Below are 26520 nucleotides of genomic sequence, written 5' to 3'. Positions count from 1 at the left end.
CTTCCTGCCTCCCTTTTAATTCACTTTTCAGGCTCTTTTTCATCCCTGATTTATTTATTTTATTTGTCGCTCTTCCCCGTCTTTCCCTTCCTTCTTTTGTGTTTTTCCCTCTGTGTTGCTCTGGGTCAGTCTCAAGAGGAAGACTACGAGTTTTACGCACCCAAATGAGTGATTACATGCAGACTTTAGTGCTTTTTAGAACCAACATCGGAATGCACCGATATTTTCATAGCCTTTTCCCAAGGAAAACTTCGACAGGTTTGACCTGCTCAATTTTGCCAGCGAGCCATGGGGCATGCTGCAATTATCGCTAACCTTGTGGCTCTCTCTTGGGAGAGGATGTCGCTAACCGCCTGGAGCCTCCGACTTTAAAGTTGGGGAACCAGGTTCGAGTCTGATGGGAGCCTCAAGCATCCTGTGTTTCTGGGCAAATGATTTAATCTCTCCGTCCCTATGAAAAAAAAATTGAATGTGTCCATCTGTAATGCAAGTGTTACTCGTGTAATGGGCTCTGATGTTTCGGGTCGAGTTCGCGCTGCATAAAACTGCCAAAAAAAACCTCTGATCCATCCACAAACATGTGAGAGCCACAGTGTTTCGGGCAACCCAAATGTGCAGCCTAATGGTGTGAAATGAGGCTACACTGAGCGGTGCAATAATGTAGGAAATCGCCCAATGTGGTCTTTCGACCCCACTTCCATTATTTCATAGAAAGGGGTGCCAAATGTTTCATTGAGTTGAACGCTCGCTGCTAACATCTAGTGACCCTTGGATGACGAGTACAAATGCTGGTAAGATCAATTTATCCATCCTGCCAAGAATATTGGGAACTACTCAGGGGCGCAGCTTCACGAGGGGTGTTATACCCCCTACTAAATGTATTATTTAGTAAATAGTTGGGTACAGTGGCTTTCAGTCGGGTATGGTAAGCTCTCTGTCGGATTTCACCAGGGATTTTTAAACAGTCAGAGAAAAACACACGCACTCTTCCGTTTTGAAGGTCTTAGAACATGGGTATTTTACAAAATGCTGTGTGACAATGCACACTCCTTTCCCTTTCCACTGGCACTTAAGTCCCCCTAATGCTCTGCTTCTCATATAATAATTACCATGATATGCCAGCGTGATTGTCGGAAAATCTGAAGCTCACACCCCCAGTCTTACTGACCAAGCTACGCCCCTGGAACTATGAAAACCTGTCATTTGCAGCCCTTAGAAAAGACACAAGTGCACCTTGTAAGGAATAAGTCACGAACAGTGATCGCTTTGGTTGTTTTTTATGCACACCCCTGCATCCTTTTAACACCCTCCTGCCAGTGACGGTTCTGGGAGCTGTCTGTGTAATATTAACCTAACATCCACCCTCATGGCCATAAGTCCACGAATCCCATTTCCTTATTTTTTACTGACCCCTTTGCAGGGTTGTTTGGTGAGCTTTAGTTTATTTTTGCTTGTGGGTTTTCCTGAAGTGGTTGCTGAAGCCCTGGTTCATTTTCAGGCGATTCTTTGCCTTTTAGTCGTTGCTCAACTGAGTCGCAGGGTTTTCTGGCAACTGTTTGGAGAGTTTATTCAGTAGATATCAAGCTGTTCCTCTCCAGGATTACCGCTTTTTCCAGTATAAAGTGTTTCATTTTAAAGAAATTGGCTGCCCCTGAACAATTGGAAGTTTCTTGAGCATAACTAAAATGTTTTGCACTTCAGGGATTTGAGTAGGTTTTCCAGAGACTCTAAAGGTTGATTCTCTCCTTCCAAGCTTGGTAGGTCACGTGAATATTGCTCTGCTCCGATTTACCTCCCCCGTAAAAAGAAAGATGGAATCCACTCTGAAGGGAGTTCATTCGTCTTGTGTGTTTGCCTCACTATTCCACACTGTTGGACCTCATCTCTGTTGCAAGACTTTTAGTCCCTTCTGAGGCCTAGAACACAAAACGACTGCCCCGCCCCCACAGAGTGTGAAGAGGGGCCCTCAGTCTCCAATATATTACAGATATTCATTGGCCTTGGGCTGAATAAGAGGCCCCTTGAAGGGTTAGGGGGTCTCTGACAGGTTGGGTTACACCCTGCCCCCCAACATAAGGTGTATGGATTTATGTGCTGGGATACAATCTAGTTTTAAATAATGTTTTTCAGGCAGGCATCCCTTCTTCCTCCACATTAATCGGTCTATCATAAGGATTTGTCCCCAGAATTAAGACTAACATGCAGACCCAGAAATGCTGGACCCAAATCTGCATTTGGTGTCCCCATTCTGGGTGTAAATCCACTTCCATTTACCACCTGCTCAGTAAAGGGGAGCATTCTCTGCTTCTCTCATGCCCTGAACGCGGTGGTCAGATGAAGGCCAGGCTTCCTTTACAGTCAGAGTCTCATATGATTTTACTAGGCTGGGCAAAATTTAAACTATGCTGGCATAATTTGCTAGTTACAGGAATTTTGCATTCTGCTTGCTACACAGAATTCCGAAAATTATGCTTTTATGCCACTTAGTGTAGTTACACACCAGTTTCTAGAACAAGCATTTGCAATGCAATAGGTCTCGCATTATTAAAGATGAGCTATTGGCATTGGTAAATAATGCAACACCAATAGCTCAAACTTTAATAATGTTAGACCTATTGCATTGCAAATGCTTGTTTAATACAGCATTCATGCACCTCAAAAAGGGCCTATTCAGACTCTTTACTGTGAGCTGAGAGTTTAAAGTCGCTAATTATGTAAGAAGTGGCACCAAATAAAGCTCCACTCAAAATGGGAAGCGTGTACAGCAGCCCCAGGTGGTTTCTCGTGTTAAATGACAGATTAAAACCAGTGCAACTAGTTTCTTCACTTTAATCTGATTAGGCAGAACAGCATCTGTCAAGTGGCGCTCTTTCTACATGCAAGCCTTCTGCGGCATGTCACATAACGTCTCAAAGCCTCTTTCCCTAAATCACAGGAATGCAGAGAAAATACCACTGTTTCTCTAACAGCTCCTTCCAGTTTGTTAAGGCATTTTTTCAATTTTTAACGTCTTTATGAATATTGTTCGCATCCTACGGAGCCAAAGATGAAAATCAAGCTTCAAGATTAAATTTAGAGAACGCGAAACGCAGTCGTTTATTGATACTATGATACTAATCTAAACTTTGTATCACGGCTGCAAATCAGCTTTCGAGCTGGATCAGACGGCATGTATACTCCGGCCGCAAACTGTGGCAGCCTCGGATGTGAGGCTTTATTGTCCACTAGAGCGAATCCAATTATAACAAGCAGGGTATTCACTTGCGCCAGCCATCCCACTTCAGGAATGCAGGCGGCCGCGCAGAGTACAGACAACCAGACGACAACCAGTGGTGCGCGCGCACTACAGAAGAGCGGACGTGGGAATTAAAACCAGTGGTGCACGCGCACCACAGAGGAGCGGGGGCGAGGGAGCCTGACGTCTGTGTCGCGCTGATACGCGTAATAGACACCGATGGGAATGGGCGGAGCAAAGGCGGGACATGCGCCCGCCTTTGCCCAATTGAGTGCCTTATTTTTGTAAAAAAAACACGCTAAAGCCAATGGCAGCCGGCGAAAGCCTGACTACACGCATGAGCGTGTGGTCAGCTTTCTGACCCCGAACAACAGGTCTCGCGCTGCACGAGCAGAGCTGTGCACTGCAACGTTAGGCGCAAGACCTAAAAATGTATCAAATGCGCCATTCAAGGTCAACTTTCACTGCAAACACACGGGAACAACAACATGCAAGCAGCTGCTGTTCACAGCACTTTTGTTTTTTTCCCCACTTAATATAAGCGCAAATTGCCTTCTTGTTTCAAAAATTAAAGCAAGGACACATTTTGCACTACGATATAGCTTTAAATAACTGATTTGCATTTTGTGTCATTACATGTAATTATTAGTTATGCAAAAGCAAAGTACACAAATTTTGCATACTTCTAGATTTTAGTGACTGGATCGTCTGAGTGGTAATATCATGTCCAGTATTCTTGCACCCTGGAAGTATAGATGCAGGAACAGTGGGCCACTTTAAATTTTTTTTTGAATAACTGGGCTCCTTATAAGTGGGCAAATCGTTATCCCACCCGGAAATAATAAGGATTATATACAATGAGGTTTTTTTTCGAATTTAGTTCCTCCTCATCTGTTGATAACCCTGTACCCCCGTTGTACAGGTAATTATCCCAACATCTTGTCTTTCTTTTATCCTTGGCTTCTTTTTGCGCCATTGCATCTTTCTTCTTTTTGCGCCATTCACTGTCCCTTTCTTAGGTGTATCTATTGCAACACCGTCCCTCAAACCTCCTTATGGCCTTAGCTAGCCATTGCCTGTACACAGTCTCGCTTCCTCTTGATGCTATATCTTCACCACTACCGTCACAGTTAGTTTTCTGGTCCAACAACTACTATCACCCTGATTTATTCTTTGATATGGGCCTCATTCTTCTTTCTTTTTATACTGCCTACTTTGAATAAAGTACCCTTGTCCTGATTATGACCTGAAATTGAACAGGTCGAAATGCCTTCTACCATCCAGCGTATACTTGGCATCTTTGTGGTCTACTTAAAAAGACTTAACGAAAAAAAAATCTCATTGTATATAATCCTTATAATTGTGTTGACCACTATTTCTCTGTATATATTCCCTGCGCCATTCACGTTGTTTATCACCCCGTTGTGTCACTGCACCGCTCACTATCACTAGCACATTCAGTGCACAATTGTGTGTTTTGGTTACTTTCACATAAATTGTATTGTAGTGCTGATATAACTACGTACAACAAAGAACTTACTTCCGACTGAAACATTTTGTGGTCTCACTTCTTCCCTTTCCCTTTGTGATTGGTACTCTCATAGTACTTGCCCTCCGTAAATGATTACCGGTTGAGACGTTGTCTTTTAGTTACAATTTATAATCAGGGCCCAAGTGGCTTCGCATCCACAGTCGATTGTGGACCTATTCTTCAGGTCCATGAAAAGAAGCGTTCAGATATCTTCTGACATTGCAGGTGATGGTCTGAAGGCAGCTTCTTTGGTTGCTGTGTCAGGTGTGTTGGGGCCACAGCAGTGTTAGATGCGTTCCTGTAAGGCAGGCACAGCTGAAAAGAACTTGTTCCTTAAATTGCCATTTCTTGGACATGAGCTGTTCAGCCAGAAGATGCGAGAGATAATATAGCTGACTCCTGAGGATGCTAAGCTTGCTGTGACATTTCAGAAAAGCCTCTAGCAGCGGCAACGAGCCATTTCCCTCACTGTGCTCATTCTTTCCCCAACTTCTCCCATAGGGATCATTTCTTCTCTGGAACTGGAAGTCATGGGAATGGCTCCTACCAGTTTTCTGGAGGACATTAATCCTCGCTTCAAGGTACCAGCCTGTGTGACGGTGTTTCCAAGCCCCTCATCAGGGCTCTTTTCAGCACGTGTCCCACTCGTGTATTTCTGCTTTCTGTGAGGGCTGTGAAATTTAGGGCTCATCTCCAGGATCTTCTGGATCAAAAAGCTCCATCAGTGAGACTTTAGTTGTGGCCTTAGGGGGACATGAGAGCTTGTGTCTTTGATGTGTGATGGCTAAGACTCCACCTGGAGCCTTTGGTGAGGCATGTTTGGCCCACGGCAATCTGGCTTAGAAAGATTGTAAAGTGCGGGTTCCAGTTACCACGTCACCGAGGATTGATCTCCAGTGGTGGTTTGTGACTAGGTACCTCAGATCGAGCTTCATCTGACTCCTCCAGTAGTGTTTACCACAAATGCTAGCTCCAATGGGTAAAGTGCCAGTCTGGTTCTGGGTTTAGCTCATGCCTGGTGGTCATACCAGGAGACTGAAGTGTCTTCAAACTGGAGGGAGAACAAAGCACTTTGGGTGGGGTTGTTGTCCTACTATGTTCAGAGAGATCATCTGTTCAGAACAGACAATTAAGTGACAAAATCAACAGAAAGGGAGGAATAAAAGCAAGCAATCTGCTCATTTGGCCAATTTCCTGGTTTTTGTGTGAAGTCACACCTTCATTCTATTCAGGCACCATATCTCTCAGTCATGACATATTGAGGAGGGTGTTTCCTTCCCCAACGATCTATTCTCTCTCTCGAACAAAGTATTCCGTGAGATCATGGAACATCTGGCAGAGCCATGGATGGACATGTGGCATCTCACCAGGTCACCCTGCTGCCTCTGTTTTGTTCAACGTGAAGAGAGAAGAGAGAAAGAACATGGGGATTAGACACTTTGCCATTCTCTTGGTCCAGAAGACTTATATTTGACTTTTCCCTTTTCCCCAGATTCCCAGGGTGTTAAACAAGATCCGGAAGGAGGCTGTTTCAGTGGTCCTGGTTGCTCCATTTTGGCTTCGGAGATCGGGGAATTCTCTCATATACCTTAGCAGTGGTTCCAGAGAGAGATTTCTCTCTCTCTTTCCTCGTTTAGGGTCCAGTTGTATACCCTTACCAGTTGGTCAGCTTGAGATTGACAGTATATTGACTGAACACTAAGGGTTAATCCATCTGGTATGTATGTAGGACCCTGCAGCTTCCTAGAAAACTCTCCACCCTTCAAGTCCTTTTGCCTGCAATGGAGACATGTTTACACTTGGTGTAACTTCAATGAGTTCTCCCCATTGCTCTGTGATTCATTGCATATTTTAGATTTTTTTCTTGATGGGTTTGAATTGGGTCTCGCCCCAGCTTTATCGCTGCATTTGGCCTTGATAAGCGTGTTCAAGGGGACTTGGGATGGCTTGCCTTTATAATGGACTATGTGCTTCATCTTTTGCAGGGTTTTGCTTTGGCACGGCCTAGAATGAGGCCTGTGACCCATTTCTTGAGATCTCCTCTTGCTCCTTCATGATTTGCAGAATGCCTCTTTGTGTCCATGGAGGATGTATCAATGACGTTTTTTTAGACTTATTTTGGTTGTTTTGGAAGCTACTATGTGGATAAGATGTCTGGGGGAGACCGGCTCTCTTTTTCTAAGGAGACTTTACTTAGGGTCTATGCCAGAGGACATCTCCTTCCTTTAAGCCTAAAGTTTGGTTCAGGTTTCGCTCCTTTCAGGGACTTGTCCTCCCAAATTTGTAGAGTCATTTTTCAGACCAATGGGAGAAGGAATCTCATACTCTTGATTTTAGGAGGGCAGTGAGAGTCTCTCTTGCTTGTCCTGAATCCTTTAGGAAAATTGATTTCTTATTTGTTTCCTTAGGTTTGGGACACAGGGATGGCTGCTGTTAGTGGGTGGATATGCTCACCCTACTCTGCCCATTAGATTTCCCCTTCCCCTTACTGTTCAGCGGTAGTCAACAAGAGGGATGGCTGAATTGTCGGCAGAATGTAAAGGTGTTGCCCTGTCTGACATCTGTAGGGCTGCCACGTGGGCTTCACATAATACTTTTGGTTTGCATTATGGTTTCAACATATCTGCTGTTGTGAGTGCTGCAGTGTCTTGCACTGCGTCTTCTGTTTGATTTGGCTTCTGGTGGAAATGCTTTAGGACTGTGGTCTTAGTCCTCATGATTCAAACGGTTGTGTTGATTCACATTTCTGTCTGAGTGCTGTGCTCAGATGGGCCCCCACCAGGGCCAGATTGAGAAGCCAAAGCAGCTCAGGCAGTTTTGTAGGACCAGCCCCGTAGGAGGATGGGGGAGCTGTGCAAGTGTGAAGCCCTGCTTCTTTTGGTACTTGGGCAGATACCCGATGCCCGCTACGGCCCTGGCACCCACTAGATGCTTGCTGCTACATTCTCCTGATTTATGCCCAGGGATGAGAATGAATGGACTTGAGGGTAAAGTTTGGATTACTTACCAGTAATCTTCATTACACTGCTTCCTGCTTTTCTCTGTCACTGCCCTGCGACTCCCCCCAGCCTCCCCTTCCCACCAATGGAGGGCAGGTGTCCTCACTGTTTTATCTCCGAGGCTTGCTATTTACAAGAAGTGTGTAGTACAATGCATGACCTAAAACCATTAGGATGGGGCCATGTGTTTGAATCTCCTGCATCTCACTTTTGATTTCTGGATGCCTTTCCAGGAGGGAGACTAAACCTCAAATTTTATGAATGTGACAAAGAGTAGAACGTGGTGTAAAGATTACCTGTACAAGCACACTGCCCAGCGAGGGCTGCCACTACTGTTTCCATCTATTTCCTTGCCAAGGCTTTGGGTCTTCTGCCGTACTTAATTTGAGCCAGTGGTTTCCGGTGCTCGGCACCAGCACTTAATAGTCAATACCACACTTATGACAGTCTGCCACATGATGGTGCTGCTCAACTAATTTAGAGAGGAGCAGATCAACCAACGGTTGTTTATGAATGAAACATACCAAAACAAATTACTAATACCTACCCCCTCAGCCATTCCTTTAGATTTGGGGACCTGGAATAATCTTATCTGTCGCACTTGCAGGTGAGAGAGATGGTTAGCAGTTGTTTTGGTACCGCCATTGGGGCAATGGGTGATGCAAGCTGCATGGTCCTCTTGGTCAGGGCCTGGCACTTATTATTTTACAAATTAAGCACTGTCTGCAGTATACCTAATTCCTCCTCCCTCCCCTCCTGAGGGCTGTCTGGTTGTTGCACTGTATTCCAGTCTCCTGCCACAATCAGTTACCTCTCAAGGCCTCCTCCTCGTGAAACACGAGAAGGATGCATGTCATCTATTCCTGGACTCCTTACTGTAATATGTGTCAGGGTGCAAACACAGATCTTAAAGTTAATTTTACCCTGCACACTTTAGAGGCCCTGAGACTGCAAGGGCTGCATGGGTCGAACAGATAACCCTGGAACTGCCACGGGCAATCACATAGCAGCTTCAAACACAGAATAGAAACCCAAGGCTATGACAGAACAGAAAGAAATATTACAGAGCAGTCAGTCATAGAATACACTTTAACAACCACTTAACAGATAGAAACAATCAAAGAGAAGCCATTGACAGTCACACAACAGCCAAAGCCAACTACAGACCAGCAACAGAATCACAGAGCAGCAAGGGCCAATTGCAGAACAGCCACGGACAAACGGAAATACTGCAGAGAGATCAGCCACAGAGAAGCATACATTCGAATGAAGCAATCAAAGAGCAGTAAGGGATGAACATGAACAATTGCCGAGCACTTATAGAACATCACAGATCTGACATAGAAATCTGTTCAGGAGGACAGCAAACAATTATAGAAGATGCACAGGTTAACAGTCTGAAGTCATTGACACAGAGGGAGACCTAACTACACATCCCAGGGCAGTTAGTCTACACTTCTTCATACACTCATAGGTTGAACATTCTCGCTCCAGCAGTCACTTACAGACAAAGAGCAGCAACACAAATATAGTCACAGATTTGCACTCACAAAACACTGAAAAGTCATATACATAATTTTCCACAGTAAAAGGCCCTGGGTTACAAGTTAGACCGAGCAGAACAAATGCATGGAATTCTACTCCACCTAATTATAAGTTTGTAGGTTTTTCCAGCCGGTAAATCTAGCCAGAAAAATCTATTCAGACTGTGGATGCAGCAGCCTCGTTCCCCACATTTCTTCCCCAATTTCTTTGGGGTCAGATAGAGTAAAAATGTATCAGCTGTTATTCACTCCGCTTATCATGGCACCACCCCTCATGATCAAACACAAAGATGATGGACTGAGCGCTGAAACTTTACAAACACTGACCCCCAGTCACAGATCTGGGTTGAATCTGTCATCATTCGTTAGCTCACTTCGCCACCCCAGTTTGGACCCAGCCATTAGCAAATCTGCCTTGACCCTGTGCCTCATGGGAGCAGTCTAGCGCGAACTGCCAGGCTAGGTCTTCCCTGCACTGGAAACAAGCAGCCTGGCAGTTCGGGCTGGAGGGATCCCATGGGGAGCAGGGTCAAGGCTGATTTGCATATGGCTGGGTCCAAACTGGAATGGTGTGGCAAGCAAAATAACGATGGGTTAAACCCAGATCTGTGAATGGGGGGGGTGACTGTCTGACAATGTTGAGCATTCTGTCCATCATCTTTTTGTGTTGTACTACCCCTCCGGGCTGTGCCCCTTATACCACCATGCCCAGTAGGCCCAAGCTCTGGTCAAACAGCTTAGCACTCTAGTGTAAAAGATATCAGTCCCCGGACCCATGGTGTGATAAAGGGTCTTGATGCACTCCGCGGGTGTACTGAGTGTGAATCTAAAATGGTGATTCTCTCTATTCCTTTGCAGGCTTTGGAAAGTGATTATGTCAGCGCTAATCTGCATCACTGGATCGACCTCATATTTGGCTACAAACAGAGCGGTCCGGCCGCGGCCGATGCTGTGAACGTCTTCCACCCTTACTTCTACATGGACAACGCAGACCTGAGTGGCAAGGCGGACCCACTGATTCATAGCACCATCCTGGGATTCGTCAGCAACTTTGGGCAAATCCCAAAGCAGGTAGAGACCAAGGGCCTTTCGGTCTGATACAGTTCTGTAGGAGCGGAACATCCAAAGAAGGCCTACAATGGCTTGCACCTAGCCTCAGGGCTTTAGGAGCTTCCAATGCAGTATTGTCTAAGAAGGACAGTGACAGACTGAGGAGGCTATGACTCAGGTACATGACAAGAGATCTCCCATATAATACTGGAAGGCTAAAGAGACTTCTAATGTGGAACAGTTTCACGAGGCAGCCTTGGTGTACAGGTCGAGGGTTGTTCCAAGGAGTTAGGTGTCCTGATGGACCACCACTCTGGTACAGGCTAAGGAGGCAGACCAGCAGGCACAAGCAGATAGAGTTTCCCTTGAGGTAAAGGCAGATTTAAGGATGCAAATATTTACTAGAGAATGATGAGGAAAAGGTCAGGATGCCTTCTAATCAGTAAAGAGTGCAGTAGGACTAGCCTGTCCCATGGCCACAAATGGCGGTCCAACACGTCACAGCGGTGCAGCCCTGCAGCAGAAAACCAGCATGCTATTCTCATATAAATGGTGGTATATTTTTATTTTACTGATCAGACTGAGTTTTGCAAATGTGTCATTGCCATTTACCTCCTGTCTGTGATCTATACCCTGGAATCATGGTACAGATTTCAGTGAAAATTAGAGTTATTTGCTTCATGAACAATTCTCTTCTACAGTAGTTGAAAACAGGGCTGCATTTTAACACTAGTGCTTTTCAACTTGTACTTGACTTATATCCAAGAATTTTTTTCAGTCTTAAAATCTTTCTCTGCGCAGTTTTGTCCGAGCTCTAGTTACCATGATGTCACACTCATCCCGGACTTCACATGTTCTCTTGTTGGGTTGCAAGATTACAGTACAAAGAAAAGGATGATAATGCTCAAAAACTGATACTTGTGTTGTTTGAGTGCTAAAATACAGGATGGATCACCTTGATTCTGAAGCGGTTAGGAATCAAGCCGATCCTTATATGGACATTACATACCGAGGAGAGGCTGACGGGGAACGGTTCAGAGGAAAGACCTTAAAACCAACATTTATGATCCTATTGTGGCCTGAGTATTTGCTTTAGGGCCTGAAGAAATATGATCACATCACTCCCATCCAGTGGCAGCTGCCACCGGGTAGTAGCGGTGGGGTGGGGGGGGGGGGGAGGTAGTAAAATAAATGATAGTGACTTACCTGGCTGCCAGCAGCCGCCTCGCCTCCATCCTCTTCTGTTCCTGCCGGAAGCAGGAAGCATGCACAGGCTCCCCTAAGCCAATCATAATGCAGCTGTCACCAGCATTACAGGAGTGTTGTGATTAGTCTGAGCACCGTGGTTCAGCACTCATACAGGCAGTTGGAGCCTGTGCAATACAGCCAGGTGGAGAACATGCTAAAACCGTTTGGCCGCCCAAGACAGCCAGCCAAACTGTCATGCGCACTTAAGTGCCCCAACCACTCCTTCCCTGCTGGTGGTGATGAAAGTCCAGCGCCGTCCCACCCCACAAACCTGCTTCAATACAGAACAATAAAATGACAATAACACTGTGTTATTGTCATTTTATTTTTCCATGCTCAAAGAGCAGTGGGGCGGCGCTCCTCCACCCTAGCGGAGGAGCCACCGCTGCTCCCATCGGATGGAAACCCACTGGCTTCACTGCCGGCGTGCACCATCCTCAGAACTAGCTGCAAAGCTACCACACCCAGCTCTGATAGATCTCAGCGCACCCGCAGCCAGGACACCTAAGGAGTGTGAAAAAGAAACATACAAGACAGCAGACCTTTTCCATCGATGCACCCAGGAACGGGAACAACATCCTTGTACCCATCAGGACAGCCCCAATTTAGGAAAAGACTCGCCTCGTTAAAGAACACTACATCACAACTTGTTAATCATCCACAACCCAGCTTCCTCTCCTCCTACTCATTAACGTTATGCTTGCCTTTGACCATGTGCAGTGGTCCGATGCCTTTTGGGCTAGATTCACTCTATAGAACCACCATATACATACATACATACATACATAAGAAACTTAGCTCAACATCAATGCAACAGCTTACAACACTAGGCAATGCAAAGGTACTTTCCTAGGGAGTATGTTGTCGTGATCTGAGCAAGTGTGACAGCGCACAATTTAGATTACCAAGAGGCTGCTGGGCTTACGCCAAAGTACATCATTTCCACCCACCCGCCCCAACCTGGTCTTATCGTTCCTAAGCACTTGAGCCTTTTCTGCAATTTTGAGATTAGCCTTTGTTATGACCCAAGTCTCGCAAGATGCTTTTCTTTATGAGTTGGTCAACAATGTGTTATGTTGACGTCAGCAAGGTCTTAAGAGCTCTACACCGATGAGTAATAACTATTTGAATGATTGACTGCTTAGCAAAATCCACTAAACATCTGTTCTTTCAAACTGTTGAAAATAAACAACTGGACTGGAGTATGTTGTGCGATTGCAGGCAATGTCAAAGGTTATCCGCCTTTAACCCTTTAAATCAAATTTGTTGGCCTGGGTTGGAGAAACTCTTTTTGTGCACAGGAGCTGGATTCTGCATATGCTCGGTGTATGCCAACTCATGGTTAATTTGAAAGGAAAATAATTCTGCCCGTGCTCAGTTATAGCCACTGCTGTTCAAAGATGATTCCTGGCAGCATACAGTTTCTACAGTAACGACAAAATGTGAGGTGGAGTCGAAATATATTTTCTGCAATCTTTTTTTATTCACTAGTGAAAGAGATAAGTGCAACAAAAATGTTCAGCTTTTATTCCTCCTTGGTTCGTATATAAAGAGTGTTCCAGTAAGGCTGAGGGGGGCTATATTCGATTTCAGACCAGGTTACCAGTTTTCTTTGGTTGATGTGATGGAGGGTAACTTGCTTCAAGCTGAAGAGGGATGCCTTTAGGGACTGGCTAATGAAACTTCTAACAATGCTAAGATAGAAATTATAGAGGGCTGAGTGACATCTTATAAGGTACAGGATGCCTCTTTTTTCAGTAGGTAAATTCCAAGAAAGCGTCCTGTCCAGTCCAGAACAAGGAGGATTAGCGGGCAATAAATGAAGAGGCTACCCTCAAGGCTCAGGCCCACAGTAGGTTTGCAAACAATACAATATATATCAAGGTGACCTCTCATAAAGTGGTGAAGGCAGAAAGAGGAGCTTTCTCACCAGGTCATGTCTGAGGTGGCTTTCTGTTTTGTATTAAGGAGAACTGGCTTCCCTTCAGTTCCAACCTGAGGTTGACTTCCCCTCAAGGACAGACTGAGGAAGTCTCACATCAGGTACAGGATGAAATGGTTTTCTTGTCAGTGGCATGTAAAACACATTTCCCATCTTGGAAAGTAGAGATTGGTGCCCTTCAGTTAAAGATGGGGGTTTCCAGCCTGTAAAATGCAAGGGATGTTCATGCAATGAATGCAAGGGATGTTCATGCAATGACAGAACAAGAACGTATATCAGACACAGAGCGACGAGGCTTCCATAAGGTCCATGCGAAGATTAGGGGCCTCATTTATGAGGTTTTGCCATAGGGCAGTGCCGCAGGTCTTCCTGCTGCGCTGCCTTATGGTAAAAGAATAGGGCAGGAATGCGCTGTATCTATCAGATACAGCGCATTCCTGTCCTTTTACCATGCACGGGCGCCCAATGGGCTGGCATGCGCCAATGCAAGCAACTTTGCACCATGGTGCAAGGGTGCCTGAATTTCGGGGATGATTATTTCTGTGGAGGAAGGAAAAACCTGCACAGAAACAATCAGAAGAGACTTTTTCCTCTTTCAAGGAAAAACGAGGAGAAATAAAGATATTTCTCCTTATTGTGCTTCCCTTACGCCGCCCCTGGAGAGGTGTATGTGTTTGGCGCTGCCTCAGATTTACGATTTACTGTAAATCTGGGGCAGTATCAAAAAGCCATGGATGTTGCTGGGAACGCCCCCACAACACCCATTGCACGCACCTTTAACGCAGAAAACTGCGATAAAGGAAGCCATATTTAAGAGGCAGAATTAAGCAAAGAAAGTGGCTTGGTGCTGCCACATAAATATGGAGCAGGCTCCTGCGCCACGGAACGTCACAAAACGTGACGTCCGACGGCACAAGGGACATCATAAATGAGGCTCATGGTTCCTAACAGGTATAGAAAGAGGAGACTTCTCTTCAGGTAGAGTATGGAGTATCTTCCCTTAATTGCAAACACAAGAGGCATTGCCTCAGATGCAGTCCAATGGAACTCCCATTGGTGCAGGCATTGAGTAAAGTTACAGGCAAAGAAAGCCTGCACATGCAATCCAAGGCAGTTTCATGTTTGATACGTTTAAATTGAGGCTTCCATTAATTTACATATTAAGAAGGCTTCCAAGGGGAGGAGGTTTGCTGTCAAAGGCTGTCCAATGAGATATCACATTATGTACAGTCTAAAAAGGATTCTTATCAGATAAAGTGAAGGGGGATTTATAAGTAAGGATGTTTTCTGTTAGATAAAGGTTGATTTATTTATTATCCGTGGTTAGGCAATTCAGCGCCTTGCCTTACATTTTTTATGCTATGTACTCACCCTTTTACCCACACATTAGATTTCCTCCATCAGACTATTCAGTTAGTACAATGAACCAGACTTTGTAGCATAGAAATCTGACTTCCTCCAATAACCCTCGTTTATAGCTCATCTGTTGGAAAGCACTGTGCTTTCATCACCTTACCTACACTTACTATTGCCACAAAACCGACTTCTTTCACCAGTGTGCACCTACTAAATGAAGACTTATTCACCACATCTTGTTTTTGCCACTAAACTCTTTCCTCCCACATATAAAACCTCAATTTAACCATGTTTTCTGCATCAGAGCATTTGTCCGGTAACCAGATATCTTCTCTTCTACTAGACCACACCTTCACCCACAGAAAATGCCACCTCTGCAAACTCCACTTGATTAAAAGCCCTCCTCCATTGCACAATGTGTCTTTCACCAGAACAAGATTCCCCTTCTAAGTACACTTACTAACCAGGAGCCCTTCTGGAAACCACATCAGCACCTCACTAGAAAATGCATCATATATTACACAGCACTTTCACCACTAGGCAACGCTTCCACTACAAGACTATCACTTCCTCTGAGCCACACCTGTTTCAGATAGGCACACCCTCTCACTAATAGGCAGGCCCTTAGTTCTCCAAAACACTACACCTTGTGGATTACACTTCACCCCCTTCACTTAAATTCACCTCCTTCATTAGTCCACAACGTAATCAATACTTCCGTCAACAAGACCACAGCTTATACTACTCAATTACCATAACAAGCCTTCTTTAAGCTACCCAATCGTTCATGCAATCAACTCTCACCTGTGCTTCTAGACCACAGCATACACATGAAACACCTCTGAGTCTAATCAAGAAGGCTACAGTAAGCCACACATTCTCCCCCAGGCGACATTTCTTTCTAGATCACATCTCATGCTATTAACCACAGCTCCTTCAGTGACCATCCTGGTGTCCAATACCACACCTCTTCCATTAGATCACATCCTACAGACTGGAGCGACCCTTGACCCTGTTTCCAGACAGGTCGCTCCCCACGCCGCGCAGCTCCACCTGACTGTGCCGCGTCTCTCGCCCCACAGCTGCTGCTAGTTCGCGCCGCGAGGACTCCCTGGACATCTCCACTGTAGTCCCTGTAATTATCTTTTTGTCTATTTGCCTTTTTGCCTTTTTCTGATTTCAACTGTTCTGCTTTATTCCGTTATTTGCACCCTGTCATTTTTCACTGTTCTGCTCTGCCTTGCCCTTAGCTCACTTCCGCCCTTTTGCCTTTCCTGCCGCTGCATCCCCTGTGGCCCTGCCCCCCTCGCTAGCCCATTCGCCCATGCATCCCGCCTCCCAGTTGCTCCTCCCTCCCACATCCCTTTCTTAATGGTGACCGCTGTGCGGCCAAGCCGCTGGCACGCCTAAGGCAAGCCCGTCTGCGCCCGTCCGTGCCTGGACCGCGCCCAGTGCCAGACCCCCTGGCCCCCGGGAGCGTCACGACACCCGACGCCGCTACGACGCCAACCTCCTCCACGCACTCAATGCCGGCCGCTCACCTAACTGCTTCCAGGCCACCCCAAAGCGCACCCACGGACCCTTAACCTGCCAAAATTGCAGCTTCACCAGCCAGCGCACACCAGCACGACCTGCCCCTCCCACCAGGGCAGGCCACAACCATCTCAGATGATGACTGCTCAACACCCGCTCCGTTCACAAGCATGCCGTTGAACTCTGGAACCTTCTCGACTCATTCCCCCCAGACGTCGCCTTTCTGACGGACACCTGGATAAACCCCTCATCGGCACCCGACGTTGCCATAGCCATCTCGGACGGCTACAAGATCACCCGCAGGGACCGCATCAACAGACCAGGAGGAGGAATCTCCATCGTCAACAAAAATACCCTCAGAATCTCGACCAGCACCGAAGACACCCTCAGCACCGCCGAACACCTGCATTTCCAGATCCACATCGATCCCATCACCACCCTCAGAGGTACCCTTGTCTACAGACCCCCCGGATCCCGGCCACAGTTCAGCGACTCCATCACCGACATCATCAGCTCGCACGCCCTGGCCTCCACAGACTACATCCTCCTCGTAGACCTGAACTTCCACCTCGAGAATGCCAGCGACAGCAACTCCACCACCCTGCTCGACAACCTCGACAACCTCGGACTCAAACAGCTCGTCACGACACCCACCCACTCCGCCGGACACACTATTCCGCCAGTAACCACGCCATCTTCAGCCACACCACCAAACTTCACTGGACCAACCACCACTGCATCTACTTCTCCTTCAAGAAAAACACCGCACACAGCCACCCGCAACGTATCCCCCATCGCAGCTGGAACAAGGTCACTGAAGACCAGCTAACCACCACCCTCGCCCGAGACCCACCAACCAACCACACCGACACCGACACTGCAGCCCGTAACCTCAGGCAATGGATCGACGACTGCGCCAACACTCTCGCCACGATCAAGAAACCCTTAAACAGATGCACAGAAGGGTCATCTGGTTCACCACTGACCTCCAGGCATCCAAACAGACCTGCCGAAGACTCGAGAAGAAGTGGCGCCACAAACAGACACCGGACAACCACACGGCCCTCAAGAACGCCAGCCGCAAGCACCACCAAGGATAGCTTGATTCCAGTGGCATGGAGAGCACGGGACTCATGTCTGAGCATACCCGTCCCACTCGGGGTGACAAATGCAAAAAGAACAATTGATGGACAGAATGCAGAACAATGTCATACCTTCACCCCAGTACAGAGATCTGGGCCTAAATCCATCGTTTTTTTGCTCACCATGCCGTTCTAGTTTGAACCCAGCCATATGCAAATCAGTCTTGAACCTGTGCCTCATCTCATGGGAACAGTCCAGCCCAAACTGCCAAGCCAGGTCCTCCCTGGACTGGAAACAAGCATCCTAGGACCGGTTTCGGGGTTTCACCCCTCTTCAGACAGGATAGCTCCCTGGACTGGAAACAAGCATCCTAGGACCGGTATCAGACAGGATAGCTTGATTCCAGTGGCATGGAGAGCACAGGACCCACGTCTGGGTATACCCTTCCCACTCGGGGTGACAAATGCAAAAACAACAGTTGATGGACTGAATGCAGAACAATGTCATACATTCACCCCAGTACAGAGATCTGGGTCTAAATCCATCATTTTTTTGCTCACCATGCCGTTCCAGTTTGAACCCAGCCATATGCAAATCAGTCTTGACCCTGTGCCTCATGGGTACAGTCCAGTCCGAACTGCCAAGCCAGGTCCTCCCTGGACTGGAAACAAGCATCTTAGGACCGGTTTCTGGGTTTCACCCCTCTTCAGACATGATAGCTTGATTCCAGTGGCATGGAGAGCACGGGACCCATGTCTGGGCATACCCTTCCCACTCGGGGTGACAAATGCAAAAACAACAGTTGATGGACAGAATGCAGAACAATGTCATACATTCACCCCAGTACAGAGATCTGGGCCTAAATCCATCATTTTTTTGCTCACCATGCCGTTCCAGTTTGAACCCAGCCATATGTAAATCAGTCTTGACCCTGTGCCTCACGGGTACAGTCCAGCCCGAACTGCCAAGCCAGGTCCTCCCTGGACTGGAAACAAGCATCCTAGGACCGGTTTCGGGGTTTCACCCCTCTTCAGCCAGGATAGCTTGATTCCAGTGGCATGGAGAGCACGGGACCCACATCTGGGCATACCCTTCCCACTCGGGGTGACAAATGCAAAAGCAACAGTTGATGGACAGAATGCAGAACAATGTCATACATTCACCCCAGTACAGAGATCAGGGCCTAAATCCATCGTTGTTTTGCTCACCACGCCGTTCCAATTTGAACCCAGCCATATGCAAATCAGGGAATTTCAAAGATGCCAAGATGAAACACCATGAAGAACGTTGCAAAAAATAGGGGGATGCTGAGGTTAGTAGAATTACATTTTGTGTTCTGCAGTGATAAACATTTGAAGGAGAGTGCTGCGATTAATAGACAATATGAAGGCAAGAATTTGATATGGATTATTCCAGTCAAGAAGGATGGGGTGGGCAGTAGCTGGTGAATTTCTTTGATGGCTGACTGACGTGGAGATGCTGGGATGAACTGCTGACTATATGTTGTTTGGTTTGACTTGGTATGACATTTACTTGGATGGATAGCTCAAAGAGGAAGCTAGTATGCATAGGAGATGGACATTTTATTATCATTAGCTCAAGGGAAGTATATTATTGTTAAATATTGAAGAGGATGATTCTGGTGCCATAGACAGTTAAAGGAGCACAGCTTTGATGGATGACTGAAAAGGATAGGTGGGACAGCTGAAGGCGAGAACAGGATTGACAGCAAAGCAGTAGGCGAGTAGTTAGTTGATGAGGGGAGTACCATGATATATCACTAAAGGACCTTTCCCTTATATAAAGCAAATATTTGAGTCCATAAGCTCAGGTTGCTCCAAGTAAAATATTTTGCTTCCTCAATAATTTTCTATTCTACTTCAGCTCTTTCACAAGCCTCATCCAGCCCGGACACCCATGGGGAAGATCCAGTCAAGAAGGGACTTGGTGCCTTCAGTTAACTCAACAGGACACACGCAGCCATTCTTCTGTTTGCCAAAGAGTCTGAAAGCCACACCGGTGCCAATTAAAGGTATCTCTGTATTTGCAGGGCAAAACCTATTGCTTTGCCCCCACAATCATTCATGGGGTTCTCACCATATAAAGTCTAACCAGAAAATTGATGGGCTCTCTTCTAACGCTGAGACTGTCACTGTGCCAGCACAGACAAGACACCAGAGTCTTACTCTTCAATCTCTTCTTTTGCATAATGTTTTGGCCAAAAGGCACTTGATCTATGTTTAAAAGGTTGCTACTTTTTGCTCTTGTGCACCTAAGCTATAAGTCCTACACCATCCCGAAGGGCCAACCTGCAAGGCTTACTGCCCTCGTGAGGCATGAAGTTATGAAGGGTACCCAAAGAGAATATCATAGAGACACATGTAAATCAAATTGAATTCCTACTTCTTCTCATAGTCATACATTGTTAAAGCAAAACTGCAACTAGAGGCAGGTCTAAAGTGTGGGTACAATTGTAGTGTAGAGCTGAAGCTAACATGGGGATTTTAAGTAAGTTTTATGTACAGTTATGCTAAGATCTATGGTCTCAATGTTGGTAGAGATGTAAGGTTACATGACATATATAGCCTGCCCATTCAACTTAAACAGCACTTTATTTACAATCTTTTAGTTCTTAAATTTACAAATATTTACAATCTTTAGGCTCTTAAACTATGCCTATGCAACAGCTGAGGTGGTTGATGATTTGTGGATTCCTCCAATTTCTTTATAATGGGAGTAAGTTAACCTTTATCATTACTTCCCTGGGACGTGTATATTTTGTCTACTTTTAGTTTTTGTTTAAAAAGTTACGAAGCTCTTAAGTATGGGTGTGTGTTTTTTAAATTACTTACTGCAAACTCAAGTTTGAGAAAGTTGTAGAACTAGGAATCGGATAACCCATACTTCTTTTGTAACATTGCAACAAATAGAAGTTCTTCATGGGAGCCAAGGTCTCAGATACATAATATCCCTTTCTTGGCTGTTCATCCCAAAAGAGCTATACAGTACAGTGCTTAACAACAGGCAACCTACAACTGATAACTAACAACGAAAAATCTAGCAATCCATACAGACATTAAAAGAATAATGCTGTCAAATTAATTTGAAGGAAAATATAAAGAAGACCGCTGTTAGATGTTTTCCGAATCAAACAAGCTATACAGAATTATATCATTTACAAAAAAAGTATTCTAGGTTAACACATCTATGCATGCAATGCCTTATTAGAGAAACTTCCATCCATCAGTGGGGGATCTAGTAATTGGAAGCATCAGCTTCCTTACGGAAGGCCTTGCAGTGAGGTGGGGGTTCTACCAGTTGTAAATACCAGCCTGTGGGAGCCACCACTCACCATCTCCACTGGCTGCCATGGCCTTCCTTTGTAAAACAAGTCTTATGCTTCCTCATAACACTAGCTCAAAACACTAAGGGCCCGATTACGAGTTTGGCGGACGGGTTACTCCATCACAAACGTGACGGATATCCCATTATATCCAGTGCAACATGATGGAACTCGTAATTGGACGGACAGGATTTCTGTCACATTTGTGATGGAGTGACCTGTCTGCCAAACTCGTAATCAGGCCCTAAGTAGGTATTAAAGATCTGGGGCTCCTCCGACATATGCCACCAGTTTTTAGACAAGCTTCTTGCCTTTCTTACTGTGGGCCGGGGATGTGTGGGTCTACAGCGGATCTCCTTAAGACGAGTTACATTGTGGGGTTTAGTCCAGAGACTCCATGAACCCTGAAGCAGGAGGGTACAGAGGTCCCATTCTTGTGGTGGCTCACCACTCTAGTCCTTTTGCAAACTTTTGCCATCACCTTCTAGTACCCCGCAAATAATAAGCAGAGGGGACAGACAAATTGCCCATTTATACCTTCTTCCTGGTTGTCCTGTTAGAGGGGTAAGTGGTGAATAGGCCTGATATTGGGGCATTTAGAACCATTTCAGATTTTTAAAAATGTTTTTGTGACAAAAGGTGGGTGGTTGGGGGTGATGTATAGTTCTAAGGGTGAGACAGACAAGTTCAACTCTAACGTGGCCTGATGAAGAAACAGTGAGTGTAAAATCTTCAGCAACTCTTTTTAAACACCGTCTGTGGGACAGATATACTAATGAAAAATCTCTTTTTTCTTTCTAGAAATTCTAAGGGGGCCTGTTGGGCACATTGTTCAGACTGAAAAAAACATTTTAGCCGTGGAGAAAAATAAAACCCTCATCCCTCCTTTGTGGAATAAAGTCTTCAGCTGGGGCTTTGACGACTTCTCTTGTTCATTCGGAAATTACGGTTCTGACAAGGTGAGTGAGCCTCCTCAACAGGGACATTTCTCCTAATCCATGGGGGCCAGGCAAGCAGAGGCCCCTTTGTGCGAAAGCGGGCACATTGGTAGTCTCCCACTCTGATTCATCATTCCCAAAAGACACCAATACATATATAACATCCCTGCCTCCACACATATGCTGGTATAAATTCAGGTGTGTATGATGCCCAAATACCCTAATTATATGTCTTTATTTCCACAGGGGCTGTACACTAACATAGAAACAACTGAAGTGCAGTATATTTGCACCCAACTGGCCTGTATTTTTTCATTCTCCAGAGTGGGGCGCTGCCGCAAAACTTCAGTTTCCACACACTGTCACTCTTCGTTGTGGGGTGTCAGTAGTGTATTACCCATACATCACTACTTTTGAGCTGGTTTCAGTGTGCTATCATGAATTCAGGTGGAAAATAGTGTTTAGGTCCCCTAAGGGTCAGATTTACATGTCCAAAAATAACAGAGATTAAAGGATTAGGACATTAGACGTTACTGACAGGAGATGGTCCTGGGGAGGTAAGGTTAGGGTCTGGTTGTCACGGGTTAGGTCTAGGCTTTACATGTTAGAGGTCAGGAGTCGTAGGTTGGCACTTGTTCAGTAATGAGTTGGGTGCTGAGTTTGGAACTTAAGGGTCAGTGTTTAGATATTATGAGGCAATTTGAAAGTCTGTGTGACATAAATTCCACTTCCCCAGCACTACTTTACAAAGTGGCACTGGAAAATGAGCTGATCCTGATCTGTTTTCGCTTGCATTTGAAAATCAGAAGAGGTTGGCCACCAGGCAGATGTACAACCAAATGGCTGAATTCACTTGCCAATTTGCAGTTTCTTTGCAAACCCATTGGTGGATTTTCCAGCAATGTTTGCTGCCACTGGTGGAATTTCTAACCCTATTTACAGCCATTTAAAATTCCACTGAAACACATTATCAGCAACCACACTCCTCATGCCAGGAGCAGATTATGGATGGTTCCCTACATGAGTTCTCTTCCATTATATTTCTGCTGCTTTCTGCGTCCTATATATTGTATAAAAGCTCCATTTCATAATTAATTAGAATCTTTCATTAGTCTCATATAAACGCAATCATTTAAAACTATTATTCTATATAATTAATATTGCTTAATTAAACGATAAATGTAAACAATAAACTATAAACGCGTTTTTATTCCACATTTGCTCATGAAAGTAACATAATTTGCGCCTTCTGTCCTGTCTTTCGTGCAGGAATCGTTTGTGGCCTACTTAAGCCCATTGTCATTTTTCCAGACCTTTCGTATTTCTTTTCCAAAACTAAAGGTTAATCATACTTTTTCAGTTAATTTCAAAACTTTGTTAATGATTTTCACACAATGGAAGGTTTAATCCAAGCATGTTTTATTTACGAAAAACCCTGCTCCATTGCGAATTTTTCATAATTTGCTTTCATGTAAATATGTGAAATTTCTGCAAAATTAGACATAATCCCACAAAATGCAAATCTGTCACTTTGCGCTATATTTTATTGTGAAATGCAGCCACGCATCAATTTTCTATATGAGAATTCATTTCACATGAAAAAAGTTGTGCAAAAAACATCAAAAGACTGTAAACAATAGCCACTCATGCTCCGCTTTCCCTGTGAGGCTGAGGTGAATGTTTACTGCAAAAGGCCCATAATTACGCAAAGTGGTGCACTGTTGTCATTTTGACAATTTACCGCAATAATGCCAAGCCTACCTACCATACCAGTGTTTTGGAGTTCAGTCACATAGCATACCTGCACAGCATATGTTGGGAACAGCTAAAATCTGCTTGTGCAGGGAAGTCGATTTCAATATGCTCCTGCTGCAATAAGCATATGTCAGTTTGTTGTCTTATCCTTAAGGTTGGAAAGCATATGGAATTATATACATATATATTTAACAAAACAACAAGAGCCACCCTTATGTCCATGTGTACAGGGGTATCAAGTGATCCTTGAAACAGGCGTTCACATGGAACTCATTCTAAAGAATGTCACAGATATTTCTGTGCGGACTAAATCCGAATATATTTGGATTTAGTCAACACAGAAACATCTGTGACATTCATAATTTTCTTTGACTGCATATAGAGGAATGATAAGTCAAAGTGGCTGAGAACACAAGTGAACTCCACAAGCAGCACTAAAAATATCCCAAACCTATTCATGAAATGCAAAGAGAAGCCTGAAATATATCATGTGGACAAAGATGGTTCACACCGGATAGTGTGCTGTGTTAGTGTTGTCAGTGAGCTGGTTACACTTTTGCATTGTACAAGGATTCGCGTAGTCACTTCCTAATTCCGGACCCCTTGATGTTCTTCTAGGTGTAAATGTTCATCCTCTTGGGTTTCCAAATCTTACAACTGCCTTGCATCTCCAATTTAAATCTATTGCCTTCTTTTCCCAGCAATCCAAACCATATGTTAGAGACTTTTAATATTATTTACAGATGAACTGTTCCCCACAGCACATTTATGTCCTACAATCTCTACGGCTTCCCTTCAGTTGGTTATTTTGCCTGTTTGAAATGGTATAACATTGTCAAAGTTGTGTGTGGGACTTGGTCCATGCATGGTGTGTGTGTGAGGATGGGATACAGTTGTTAAGAGGGTTCTTCTCTCATGCTCACACCCAGGGCTTAGCGGGACTACTCCGAAAGCCAGGTCTACAGTTTCATGCAGAATTCAAGAAGTATGGAGGAGGCTCCTATGTGTAGCTGGAAGTCATTCCACACTTTAGGAGTAATGTAGAAAGCTCGACCATTGGATCTGGCTTTCTGTATGCGTGGGAAGTGTGCAAGTAGGCGTGCGAATGAGCAGACGTATCTTGAAGGTTTGTGAAAGCAGATAGGATTGTTGAGGTATGCTGGGCCACTCTTATCTAGGGACCTGAAAGTGTGGGTGAGGAGTCGGAATTGTGCTAGTTTGTGAATGAGAAGCCTGTGGAGCCCCTTCTGGTGAGGTGTGATGTTAGTGCGCCATGGAAGGTAGAGAGTTATTCCTGTCACCAAGTTTTGAATGGTCTGCAGCCTTCTGGTGAGTTTTTTGTTGATCCCGGCATAGAGGGTGTTCCCGTAGTCCAGCTTGTTAATGATCAGGGCGTGCATGATAGTGTTTTGAGTGCTGATTGGGAGCAGTTATAAAACTCTTCCTAAGCATCTTCAGGGTATGAAACCATGAGGTGTGACGGCATTGACTTGGGCAGTCATGTCGAGTTTGCTGTTGATGAAGATCCCAAGGTTTTTGGTGTGGGTGGGTGAGGGTGTGGGTCGGTCCTAGCTCTCTTGGCCACCAGGCGGAGTCCCACGGTGATGTGCTCTTCCAGATAATCAAAATTTCAGCCTTGTTGATGTCAGCTTTATACAGTTGGTCTTCATCCAGTGGGTGATTTCAGTCATGCAGGCATTGAACTTGATCTGGGAATTGGGAATCTTGTCCATGAGGGAGAGAATGAGCTGCATGTCGTCAATGTAGGGGGGACCTTGATGTCCTGAGAGAAGATTATTCTGCCTAGAGGGGTCATGTATGCATTGAAGATGGTCTGGCTCAGGGAAGATCCTTGTGGAACTCTGCAGATGAGGTTGCGGGCAACCAAGGTGCACAGTGTCAAGCTCACTGAGTGGACCCATCCAGTCAGGAAGAGGTAGATCCATTGGAGTGCTTGTCGTTGGATTCCGATGTTGTGTAGGTGTTGGCTGAAGATGAGGTGGGAGACTGTGTCAAATGCTGCAGAGAGGTCCAGGAGGAGGAGGGCCGCTGTGTTGACTCTGTCCAGAGTCATGCGGATGTCATCCATGGCAGCGATGAAGGCAGTTTCCATGCTCTGGTTGGGTCTGAAACCAGGTTGAATGGTTGTTGAGGTATTCAGTGAGGTGTTTGTTGATGATTTGCTCTGGGTATCGTACACCAATTTGTAATTGTACATTGTGAAAGTCAATCAGTTGTGCTAATAGGTGCATAAACATCTTGAGGAGGTATGGTCAGAGGGATGAACCCTATGCACACCAAATTAGAATTAGAAGCTTCTACTGGCAGAAAATGAAGGGCTCACTCAATTTCCCTTGCGGTATTGTTTGATGTGATCAGTCATACGCATTGCATTCTGTCTAGGTTTTCCATCACACTGATCTGTCATATTCACATCATCATTCTGGGTATTAAATACCAAAGGATTCCCATGCTCGCTTCATTTCTCTCTGAGAAATTAATGGCAATGATCTGTCACACTAACCTAATCTCTATCTGGGAATTCCCTCTCACAGATATGTTGCACTTTCTTTCTTAATATTTGCTCACACAGATCTGTCACACTAACTCCGGGCATGGGACGGGACCACCCTTCTTACAATCCAACTTCGGATCACAACACCAAAGTGAAAAGTATGGCTCCATGCCTGATAATACCCCCTAATCAACAAACTTGCCTCTCTGGTGTTTCCTTCTCAGTATGGACATACCAATTATGAAATACACTGCCAGAAAGTATAAAGTTTAGCAATAAGAGGGAGGCAAGAAAGAGAGAGGGAAGAGAGGGAGGCAGGGCAGGCAAACGCGCCCACTGTGACACTGGAGAAGACGCCGACATCGATTACTACCACTGGGTTGGGTCGTTGCTGGTAGGAGGTGCCCGTTACTAAGCGCTACTAAGCGCTACTAACCAACACTTTTAC

At 45.3% G+C, this 26520-nt stretch overlaps 1 protein-coding gene across 2 annotated transcripts in view; it reads left to right on the top strand.

Annotated features, from left to right (window-relative positions):
* The window catches only part of WDFY4 (WDFY family member 4), an 821140-nt gene that overhangs the window by 720288 nt on the left and 74332 nt on the right, over window positions 1-26520 (top strand). For both annotated transcript variants that reach the window (XM_085608765.1, XM_085608766.1), the window contains 3 exons: window positions 10168-10380; window positions 19406-19553; window positions 21666-21823. In XM_085608765.1, coding sequence (XP_085464891.1) covers window positions 10168-10380; window positions 19406-19553; window positions 21666-21823 — 519 coding nt within the window. The remainder of the gene's footprint in view (window positions 1-10167; window positions 10381-19405; window positions 19554-21665; window positions 21824-26520) is intronic.

Source organism: Triturus cristatus, chromosome 1_2, assembly GCF_964204655.1.
Source record: "Triturus cristatus chromosome 1_2, aTriCri1.1, whole genome shotgun sequence".
Classification (NCBI taxonomy): Eukaryota; Metazoa; Chordata; class Amphibia; order Caudata; family Salamandridae; genus Triturus; species Triturus cristatus.
Note: the sequence above shows the minus strand (reverse complement) of the source record. Positions and strands in the feature narration are given on the sequence as shown.